Source organism: Mobula birostris, chromosome 3, assembly GCF_030028105.1.
Source record: "Mobula birostris isolate sMobBir1 chromosome 3, sMobBir1.hap1, whole genome shotgun sequence".
Taxonomy (NCBI): domain Eukaryota; kingdom Metazoa; phylum Chordata; class Chondrichthyes; order Myliobatiformes; family Myliobatidae; genus Mobula; species Mobula birostris.
The window spans coordinates 102,596,086-102,608,256 of record NC_092372.1 but is presented as its reverse complement, the minus strand read 5'-3'; the positions used below and the strand labels follow the sequence as shown (position 1 = coordinate 102,608,256).

Sequence of the window (12,171 nt, the reverse complement as noted above, 5' to 3'; positions counted from 1 at the left end):
AAAAAGGTTAATAATCAATTAAATAAATCAATTAAAATGCATGACAACCCTTTCATATTACTCAAGCAGCCAGGAATCTGTGAAAATCCACTACATCATCAATTTAATTCTAAAATAATGCAAGTTTATACTATATTACCTGTTGGCAACACTTGGTCTCTCTCCTTCAATGTGACCCAAGGTCGCTGAGGAAGCTGCTCTGGATGAACTTGGGAGAGAAAATAAAAGCTCTCTTTAAAATACAATTTTTTAAATTTTATTTAACCCATGCTCTAACAACACCAGGATTGAAACAAGAGAATACACAATCAGGAACAGCATTTTTCCAAAACATTCACTGGAAATTTCAAAAAACAAAACCTGTTTATGTTGTTTATTTTTCTGATTCATTTAAGAGGTGTATTTTGGCTTGGTGAGAAAGGGACAATGGAAGGTCAAAACTGGGAGTGAAAAACATCATGTCTCAAGACTTAACATTATTTTCACAACAAATTTTAAACTGAAAGTCTCACAATGGGATAATGCTGAAGAAAGTGTAGAGAAGATTCACCAAGAAGATTCACCAGGATGTTGCCCAACACTAAAGCAAGATAGTGTTTTAGTAATGGGGAAAGACTTGAGAGGTTAGGTCTGTCTTCCCTAGATTGGATGAGGTTAAGAGGGAACATGACTGATGGACTGTATATAAAATAATGAAGGGTTATAGAGAAGGTAAACTACAAAAATCTTTCTCCCTTATCAAAGGTAAATAAAACTAGAGGACGTAAGATTGAAGGGGGCTTGAGGGGAATCTTTTTACCACCCAGTGAGTGGCACAAATCGGGAATGTATCATAGGAGAAAGTGAGGGAGGCAAAGTTGTTGACAGCAATTAAGAGATGTCCAGATGAACATTTAAATTGCCTTCACATTGAAAGCAATGGGCCAAGTGTTATAAGATAGGCTTGACACGCATGGATGTGCACTGGTCAGCGCAAACATGGTCAGCTGAATAACCTGTTTGCATGCTGGATGATCCTATGACTGTGACTTTAAAAATCCAGAGATGTAATAATTTTAAAAATGAATGCAGTAACAAAATATTACTAAGATATTAGTGCAAGGATCTCATTGATATACCTGCTAAATTATCAAGCATATAGTTCAGTAGCTTTCTTGTTCCATCTGGTTCTTGATAGAGGTTCAAGATATCCTGTGACAAAGGATTGCCTGTCACCAGAAAATATTAAAATCCCATTAAATTCCGTATGTTGATAATAAGGCTGAAAAAAAAAGTGATATCTATTATTGTTAGTTCCCTTATAAATTACTTCTCAATCACAACTCAGCAGGCAAGGTGAATAAGGAGTCAAAAATCAAAAAAGACTGATCACAGCTAGCAAAAACCTGAGAAGCTAGGGCAAAATTGACAAAAAGTACCGATTTATAATCTTAACAGAGGAATTAGCGACCACGATGTTGAAAATAATAATGGTATAAAAATAATAAAACTAAATGATAGTTATTGAAAGAATTACACGTTTCCCTAATCACCGAGAAATTAATTTCCAATGCATGGATTCAGATTTCATTTTAATTTGATTAATAATGTGAAATGTAAGGATTCCAGGAGTTAGACAAACATTAGCTTGTATCCTTCTATAGCTAAAAGTATACAGCACAAAAAGTACATAAAAATACTTCTGCACATTTCAAACATCACAATTACTTCCGTCCTTGGACTCACTTTACACCGCACACTGTCGAAGCAGTGCTGCCAGGATAAACAAGGACACGACCCACCCAGCCAACTCACTTTTCATCCCTCTTCCCTCGGGGAGAAGGCTCAGGAGCTTGAAGACTCGTACGGCCAGATTTGGGAACAGCTTCTTTCCAACTGTGATAAGACTGCTGAACGGATCCTGACCCGGATCTGGGCCGTACTCTCCAAATATCCAGAACTGCCTCTCGTTTTTTTTGTGTTTTGTTTGCACTACTTTACTTTCCCTTTTCTATTTATGATTTATAATTTAAAATATTTAATATTTACTATCAATTTGTACTCCAGGGAGCACGAAGCGCAGAATCAAATATCGCTGTGATGATTGTACATTCTAGTATCAATTGTTTGGCGACAATACAGTATAAAGTACTTTGCTTTATAATTAGTGCAGTAACTCTTTGATGATGTGTTAATATTAGTAGATTAGAAGAGGGATTAGAAGATTTCACACAGATACTGGAAAAACACCCTTAGATAAACTACGTTGGAGAAACAAACTTTGAAAATCATGTCAAACAGTAAACAAAATAGAAACAAGGCACGAAATATTTTGAACTGTACTCTTATAAACTACAAAACCGCAAGACAGTAGGGAACTTAGCATTAACACGAGAAATTCTGCAGATGCTGGAAGTTCAAGCAACACACATCAAAGTTGCTGGTGAACGCAGCAGGCCAGGCAGCATCTCTAGGAAGAGGTACAGTCGACGTTTCAGGCCGAGACCCTTCGTCAGGACTAACTGAAAGAAGAGCTAGTAAGAGATTTGAAAGTGGGAGGAGGAGGGGGTGATCCAAAATGATAGGAGAAGACAGGAGGGGGAGGGATGGAGCCAAGAGCTGGACAGGTGATTGGCAAAAGGGATATGAGAGGATCATGGGACAGGAGGCCCAGGGAGAAGGAAAAGGGGGAGGGGGGAAAAAAACCCAGAGGATGGGCAAGGAGTATAGTCAGAGGTACAGAGGGAAAAAAAAGAGAAAGAATGTGTGTATATAAATAAATATATATTACTTATAATATATATTTACTTATAATATATATAAACTTAGCAGCTGTGTTCTTCAAACATGTGGCTTTGACAGAGGTCACACAGCAAATGCACTTTTAAGGAACTACACCAAAAAAAATTCTGAAAGATTGCATTTTACAGAGCAGAATCAGAATTAATATCACCGTGATATTTCTTAACTTTACGGTGGCAGTGCAATGAAATACATGATACAGAGGAAAAAAAATCTGAGTTCACTTCACTTATTTAAAACTGAACTACTTTGCATAAGAAGTTCCTAGACAATGACCACCTTTTTTTACTTGATCACATCTGCTTTGCTTTTAAACTGAAAGTGTATTTCAGAATAAATGAATATGTAAACATAAGTGATGTTATGAGATGGTCATAAAGCATATACTACCAACAGTTAAGATCAATGTATTTTTTTTAAAAGAGCATTCAACAATATTTTTAAGTTCCAAAAGTTATAAGTTACAAGATAGGATACATGAAAGAAGATACTCATCAGGCCTGACCTTTTAACCCCAGGGTTTGTAGCTGGAACAGTCGTCCTAGCTCGTAAGGCAAAACCCGTAACAGATTGTTATTTAAAAGCAAATCCCTGTAAAAGAGTAAAAAAGCTTCAATGTAGACTTTTGTTCAGCTTTTCATGTTTTTCCCCAAATGCTACTTTTCAAATTTCAGATTTTTTGTATCAAGTAGCATCATAATCAGGCAAAGGTCAATGGCTTCCAGAATCATGGGACAGGGATAATGTCCCACCATCTCTAGCCTTGTTGTAATCTTTATGCACATAAGTTTTTAAATCAACCACAGATTGCTGTGCCTCTGAATCCCTAACTACTGATGTTAAATACAACTCCACTCCATTCATTTTTGCTTTATATAATTCAAGAAGTTTAATATTAATTTCTTTTTTAAAGCCACTGCCACTACGCTGGAGTGACCTATTTACAAAACACAATGATAGTATGGTACCATTACATAATGGTTCTTAAAAAATTGAAGTATCAGTGAAACCCTTTAAAAATATCACCCAGTGATTGTTGCATTTCTCCAGCCCGGCTTCCTATATCCTAAATACCCAGAGCAGCATGCCAATAAGCAAAATAGCCCACAATCAACATTGTGTTATTATTCTACAGTACTATCATATCCATTGAGTTAAATCATTGGACTACCTGGCAATAACACAAGGAGATTCCATGACCATTTCTCATTTCCAATCTTGATAAGCTCAATACAAGTACAAGAGACAAACAAATGGTTCCAAATACTTTTACCTAAAAAGCATCCCACATGGCTTTCTCTCAAGATCTGCCAGTTCATTGGTGTCTGTTTCCAGCCTATTTGATTCATTTCACAGAACACTTTCTAGTGGCTGAATAGATACCGAAGCCCACGTGCACTGGCCTCTTAGCCGCAATGCTCAAAGTATAAAAAACATAATGTCCCTCTAACCAAAATGTATCTATAGCACTTGTATCTGCCCAATAATATAAATAATTGCTCAAACAAAAATAACAGCACAATCTTCCTAATTATTAACAACTTCCCCACTGCATGGAACCACTCCAAATCCCTTGCTGGGACTAGATCTGCACAAATACTATCTTGAAAAAATGTCTTTTTTCCGCATTCCAAGAGCAAAGTCATGTTCCTGAATTCTGTTGATAACTGTGGAAGTACCCGCAGCTGCATCTTCAGGAAGGACGTCTTAAGAGAAATGCATTAAACTACAAGGAAGCATACTCACAAGCAGAGGTCCTTCAGACTTTAACCCAGAGAATGCACCATATTATCTTCCTGAGACTGTACCAAGGCCTTTGTCAAAAATGCCTGACTGATAACCCAAAAGGTATTGGAGGCAAAGTCACTGCTTGTCTCAGATGTTGAGCAAGGTTACCCTGGGCAAGTCCACAGGAGTTGAACTATGATATAAACCTACTGTGTGCTCTTAGAATTCAGTGTGGGCTTGTCACGCCTATTTCTTTTCTTGATACAAGTCACCAAGATGCAGAGAACATTCATTTGACTAGTTCTGTGTCAAGAACAAGTACTCAATTCGCGTAGGTACTATTGTCCAGGTTGCAGCTAATCATCTTCAGAGTCTGCAGCGATGCAAATATTCAGAAATTCCTCTCAAATGCAGAGCAATAAAAATGATTTTATTTTGTAAGATACAAATCTTGAACCATGATAGACAGCTCTACTTTATGAAGTTTATGTCTCTGAAGGAGCAGCCATACTTCCTCACATACAGAGTACGGAATTGTTTGCCAATCGGTTACATTATCCATGCCTCAAAAATCCACATCCATGTTGCTGGTCTCGTGACTGGCAGACAACACTGGAGATACTTTGGATGGCAATGAATGAATTAGATGTCACTCCACTTTTCAGTTTGTGATCAAAGCCATTCAGGGGCTGAAACCTGATTTTGGCTCAAGCACTGCCGTATGTCTTGAGAACAACCAAAGATATGGAACAATTCTGCCAGATCCTGCCTCCATTCAGAGTTTTGCACTGGTATGATCATGTTCAAATGGGTAGGTTTCACATAAAATGGAGATTCCGATAATGCAAGTAGACGATGTTGACTAGTAAATGTTGCAGAGATCTACAAGACTTCTTTTCAAGGATCTCGGGAAATTTGGACTGAAGTCTTTAATGAATTCTTTGGTTCGAAAATTTTTTTAAATACTTTTACAATTTGGAATAGCTAGAAAATGCAATACCTTACCTTATATAAGGTTTTTTAAGATCTTGACTGGGTCTCACAATAAACACTGCTATTGCACTACAATAAGCTCTGCAGAATTCATCCAGCTTGCTTTTAGAATGAACAAATCAATAGGCTTGAAATTTACAGCGACTACATTTTCATTGCTAGTCTTTAAACAGATTTACACTCAATGTTGCTCTGTGAGTGTTAATAGACATTTGAACCATTAGTAACCAATCGGGTTTCTTGGCTATGAATGCCACTTAAGAACTCATTTACATTATAGTAAAATGGAAACATTTAATTTTTTCAGGTAAAATACTATGTTTAGGAATTGAAGGATACCAAATGTCAACACGACGTTCAGTATATTAAGGAATTCTACAAACCCACAATAAAGGCAACTTTGAGAGCCATTCATTTCTTGTTCCTCATTGATGGCTTTCCTCACCAATATGCTATGCTCAACCATCCCCTCTTCCTATCAGTTATCCTGGAGTAGCAGGCAATGACTTCAGCTTATTTTCTTTACACAAAGTGTTGTAGGATTAGGTAAATGTACAGCAACTCTATTTTCCTACTTCAAGGTCTGTAAGTTCCAAATTGTTAAACTGATTTCTTTTCAGCTATCCCAGCAACTTTTATACCTCAAGCAGATGATGTTACTGGGTAGCTATTTTTTAAAGTTTTAATTCCACTTTTGCACTGCAATTTTTGATTCAACATTGGAGTATTTCCTGGTGATGCTGCACTTGGTTTGTATGTTGGTTTGATACTGCATTCTTCCAGAATTCTAGTACACACCTCTAATTCCACAGATGCACAGGAGAAAGAGACTTCTGTTCTTTGGGTTTTAAGCTTTATGTTTCAATGGACTTTGCATTACTGTCTCACCAGGCTTTATGTATCCATTCGTTTCCTGGAACTTCTGAATTGGTATAGTTTCATTTTTAAGTCTTCTGATGAGCAACTACAACAAAAGGAAAAAGCTAAAAAGAGAATTGCAGTTCCAAATGCCCCATGAAGTTAGAAACTAACCTTCATTTTTATTAGTCAGAACAGAGCAACGGCACTCAGTTACGGGAACATCTGGAACATATTCCTACCAGTCACATGATTTGAATGTTTCATTCAGATTGTTTTAAAACATACTAAAAGCAATTCTTAATTTTTAAAGCAGCAGCAACAAAACTTATAATATTGAGAATCAAAGGACCATTTATTTTTTATTGAGATCACCTTTATATATAGAACTTCAGTCATGACCTTAGACATATACTTAATTCATAGTAATTCAATTGTGAACTGCAAAATAGTTAAGTCCACAACTTTAATCTTATAGAAGCTACTGTGCTTGTAGAGAAAATTGATCTTAGTCACTTACCTGAGTGACACCATATTTCCAATTTCAGCTGGTAAACTGCGCAATTTATTAGAGGATAGATCCAAGTAAACTAGATTATTGAGCTTGGCAATATCAGGTGGAATGCGTGTAAGGTTGTTGTCGTTCAGATGCAGCACAGTCAAATGCGTCAAAGACCACAGTGAAGTACTCAAGCTCCTCACTTTACCTATATGAAGAAAAGAACATTGAAATATAAAAATATTTTAGAGAGTTTACCTAGATCTAAATTTTTAAAATAATTGCATATATGCTGGCTGTATTAAATATTTGTCGGACAGTGGATTTCTCAGATTATCTGCATTTTAACAGAGAATCACAAGATAACAAAAACATTTGCAATCAGCCAGACCTCTGGCATCTCTGCAATTACAGAATAAATAGCTTAGCAGTTTGGCTTTAATCTTCATTTCGCTGAAGGATCTTTTATTGTACTTTATGTTATTTGCTGGTCAGAATCTTGAAGTAAGGTAGGAGTCAAGTCGAATCATACCCTTATGATACACCAGACAAAAGTAGGTTACGTAGATTTTTCTATTCCCGGCCTTGAAATGTGGATGCCACTTTTAGCATTTTTACCACCAAAACCAAGACCAACTGTTCAATACACAAGAGGAGGGCATTTCCCAGATGAATAACCTCTGCATCTAATCTAGAGTGACTGGACAACTGCGCATAACAAATTTTCAAACAATAACTTGCCAGTCTGGACCATATGCAATGCAACTGGTGCATTATGGCATTTCTAAAATGGAACAAAAACATTATGCCTTAAAGAAAATTCAAAAGATGAATTTTTACATTTCAAATTTCACAACATCAACTTTCAAGGCTTCAAATAACTGCCAGCATTTGCTCTAAGATCCTTACACCCCATGAGGGAAGCATGGCAGCATTTGGCAGAGCCACAGTTACTCACCAGAGATTTCCAATTCTGCCCAGTGTGATTTCTTCCCATTAGCTGCCTCTTCTAATGACATGATTGCATATATTTTACGTAGATCTTTTGGATCATATTTTTCTTTTGACATTCCTATTAAACCTAGAAAAGAAAAATTGTTGGTTTCTCAATGCAAATGGCAATACCTTTCTCCTTTATTTACATTTCTATTATCAACATGAAACTGAAAATCTTACATCATATGACAGTGCAACGTCAAATTTATAGCTTTAATTAGCATCTGCACAATCTCAAGACACTGGTATTGATTCCAGCACACTGCCAAACACTTAAACATTAGTGTAATTTTCTTTACAAGATGGTCAGATGGATCAAAATTCAACTGCAGTAGGCCCTCCTTACCTGCAAGGGACTGGTTCCGGGACCCCTCACGGATACCAAAACATGCGGATGCTCAAGTCCCTTATTCATTCTGTCTCAATACCGTTGACCTTAGGACCCAGTGGAACCCTGGACCTTATTTAACCTGTCTCAGTGCGGTGGGCATTAGGACCCAGCGGCGGAGCTCTGAATCCGCAGTGTTTCTGTTCACGAAAACAATCACGATCACGATTGAAAATAAAGTGGAAATAATAAAGCGATCAGAAAGAGATGAAACGCCATCGGTCACTGTAAAAGCGTTAGGCTACAGTCGGTCAATGATCGGAACAATTTTAAAGGATAAAGTGAGAAAGGCTCTGCCCCGATGAAAGCTACAATTATTACTAGGCAACGCAGTGGTTTAATTATTGGGTTTTGGGGTTTTGGGTTTTTGATTCTCTACATCAACCCGGCACGGATGGAGAGCGCGCTTGGGAGCGGTCTGTCACTGGATCGAACTCGGGAATTTTTGTTCCCGAGCCAGCGCTGAAACATATGTTTCTTAAGTGTTTTATATGCATAGAAAAGTAAAATACATACTACATACTAAGACAAACGTTTGACTAACTGACGCTAAATAATACCGGATGTACCTGTTCCAACTTACTTAGTAAGAGAACTTCCGTTTTTTTTTCCGATTCTGGTCCACGATAACCTATGCACATCCTCCCATATACTTTAAATCATCTCTAGATTACTTATAATACCTAATATAGTGTAAATGCTATGTAAAATAGTTGGTATACTGCATTGTTTAGGGAATAATGACAAGAAAAAAAAGTCTGTACATGCTCGAACAACAAGTGCTGGAAGAGCACTTCCGGGTTTTCTCGATTCACGGCTGGTTGAATTCGCGCATGTGGAACTCGCGGATAAGGAGGGCCAACTGTATATAAAAGTATCAGATTGATTATCACTGACCTATGTCATGGAATTTGCTGCTTTGGGACAACAGTATAGTAGAAGACTTAAAAATCACTAGAAGTTTCAAAAATAAATAAATAGTGTAAATAAACACTGACAACTTGACAGTCACATTAAGTCCCTAGTGAGCATTCCTTTTGATGAATTCAGTTTATAGCAAAAGAGTTCCTGCTCTTCTGCATTAGGCACGCAAGCCACTCAAGTTCATTTGTAGTATTACAGTATTTTGAAGGAAAGGATTATTTTGATTCAGCTGATATGGAGTGTTATTTGACATCTCATTAAAAAAAGGACTACTCTGCTTCATAATGCATGAAAATTTCAATTATAACTACATATTTAAAAATCTGCTGCTTAAGCTTGTAACATGGTTACAACTAATTCACCATATAGGAAACAAAGCAATAAATGTAGGAGACAAGTCAGCAGTGCCTCAAGCTTGGTTAACAATTTAGCCTCAAATATTTATTTTTGCATGCCTGGAACCTATATGGACTGACAAACAAGAGAAAATCTGCAGATGCTGGAAATTCAAGCAACACACACAAAATGCTGCAGGTGACCGTACTTTTTTCTCCATAGATGCTGCCTGGCCTGCTTAGTTCCTCCAGCATTTTGTGCGTGTTGCACTTATATGGACTGATTAGCTTTGTCTCTTAAGTCAGAAAATTATTTTATTTGCATTTTCAGAAGCCATTTAATAATATGCCCCATAGAGAACTATAGAAGGTATATACGATTCAGAAGTGCCAGCATTTGTACATGACACAAAACAGTGAAAGACACTGATCAGATGAGGAGGATTGAAGTAAAACATCCAAGTTGACAATATTAGGTCCAATTCTTTTGCAAAACATTATTGACAATTTTAACGAGTTTTTAACCAGCAAATTAATGAAAACAGCCATCTTTGCAAGGTACAGTGCACCTGAATGCATATAAAGAATTTTCACTGACCGCAAACAGAAAACAAAATGCACAAGTATCCCAATCATTTCCAGGGGTGCATAATAAAACTGGTACATAAATATATTATAATATAAAATATTAAGGGGAATGTAAATATATCACAATCTTCATGCCTTAAGTTAATTTCCTTTTAGGGCCAGAGATTTCACTAAACTATAACAAAGATTCAATCCATATCAAAAATGTTTACACCTCATTCATCAATGCTTAACACTTCTAAGATATTTTACAGTGATACCTGTTTGTAAATCCCTGAAATTCTCATCAACATCAACTATCCTGGAGACACTCCAAAACACAATCAATAGAACTAGTGACATGAACTTCTGGAATTCAGTGTTTAAATGCTCATATCCACAACTGGCTTCCCACTTCGCATCATGGCTGTGAATCCTATCAACTTCACTGTCGTTCCAACCGCAAAGTTTCGCTTAAATGATATAACTTCTGAGAATGATTTTAAGAACTTTAGCTTACAGAGAACATTAGATTTTAATCAACAAGTTTCCTTGCTGGTGTCTGATTAGAAATACCGTAATGACATTTCTTAGATCCTGAGGTAACATTGTAGTCCCCTGCCCAAGGCAACTCCTGACGATATCAATTTCTCAATATTCATGTTATGGTTATCCTATTAATAGGAAAGGGTGTGCAGGGAAATGATAGGGTATCCCAAGACATCAGCTGTACACTTTTGGGAATTCAATGTGGAAAAAACTGGAGAAGGAGACCCATTAAAAAAATTACTTAGCCAAAACATTTACTGATTGTCTATTTTACAGATTTAGTCTTATCCATACCATAACTCTTTCTATACACAGAATCCATCTCAGTACAAGTTTTTAAAAACAAACTAAGGATTTTATTCTACCACAAAACCACCAAGTACCAAACTATGAGGCAAGTAGTTTTGATATTAACTGCCACAGGGTATATTCAGGGCATTAGGACCAGAAATGACAACTATCATTGGGCATATAGTCAGCCCTCCATATCCACAGGGGATTGGTTCCGGGAACCCCTCGGATACTAAAATTCGTGGATGCTCAAGTCCCTTATATAAAATGGCGTAGTATTTGCATATAACCTAAGCACATCCTCCCGTATACTTTAAATCATCTCTAGATTACTTATAGTACCTAATACAATGTAAATGATATGTAAATAGTTGTTAGACTGTTATTGTTTAGGGAATAATGACAAGAAACAAAAGTCTGTACATGTTCAGTACAGATGCAACCATCGTAGCTCAGTCTGGGAACGCTGATGCTACCTCAGCGAAAATAGCATTCAGTGTTTGTTTTGCAGCAGACGTTAGAGAGGAAGTGCGCACCCTGAGCAGCGAGAGTGGTGAAAAGTGAGAATAGCGCTCAGCATTTGTTTTGCAGCCAGCCGTCATAGAGACAGTGTGCACCCCACTCAGCGAGAGTGGCAAAAAGCAAAAATAGCATTCAGCGTTTGTTTTGCAGCGAGCCATTATAGAGGCAGCGTGCACACCATAGCTTTGAACTGCGTGAGATTTTCGCTACGATTGACAGTGCTGCAATGATTGCAGAAAAGTATGACCTTAATTTTGAAAGGGCATGTAGGTTTAGGGCAGGTTTGCAGGATGTTTTGAGTGCTTACAAAGAACTCTTTGATAGAAAAATGCATGAACCTTCCAGTATGCTCGCTGTCTTCCAGATTCTGGTAAGTGAAACTACACTGTACCGCACATACATATTTCTTCTTTATATAGGCTGTGTATTTATCATATCATTCTTGCTTTTACTATTTGTTAGTGTTATTTTAGGACTTATGTGTTATTTGGTATGATTTGGTAGGTTATTTTTTGGGTCTGGGAACGCTCAAAAATTTTTCCCATATAAATTAACAGTAATTGCTTCTTCACTTTACGCTATTTCCACTCTACTTTCAGATAGCAGGGGAAACCTGTACAGTATTTTTGATCCACGGTTGGTTGAATCCGCGGATGCAGAACCCACGGATACGGAGGGCCGACTGGATAAGGCAAAGGTTGATAGACTCTTGAATAGTCAGGACACAAAAGACCTGAACA

The 12,171-nt window shown here is 37.2% G+C and overlaps 1 protein-coding gene across 2 annotated transcripts in view; it reads right to left on the bottom strand.

The window, feature by feature from the left end:
* The window catches only part of cnot6l (CCR4-NOT transcription complex, subunit 6-like), an 83,648-nt gene that overhangs the window by 38,630 nt on the left and 32,847 nt on the right, over positions 1 to 12,171 (bottom strand). Inside the window, exons 2-7 of one of the 2 annotated variants that reach the window (XM_072253152.1) lie at positions 8,202 to 8,383; positions 7,818 to 7,940; positions 6,881 to 7,067; positions 3,287 to 3,372; positions 1,119 to 1,208; positions 140 to 208 (exon numbers count right to left, since the gene is read on the bottom strand). In XM_072253152.1, the coding sequence (XP_072109253.1) occupies positions 140 to 208; positions 1,119 to 1,208; positions 3,287 to 3,372; positions 6,881 to 7,067; positions 7,818 to 7,929 (544 nt within the window). In that variant the 5' untranslated portion in view covers positions 7,930 to 7,940; positions 8,202 to 8,383. The remainder of the gene's footprint in view (positions 1 to 139; positions 209 to 1,118; positions 1,209 to 3,286; positions 3,373 to 6,880; positions 7,068 to 7,817; positions 7,941 to 8,201; positions 8,384 to 12,171) is intronic. The other variant, XM_072253151.1, reaches the window with a different exon arrangement.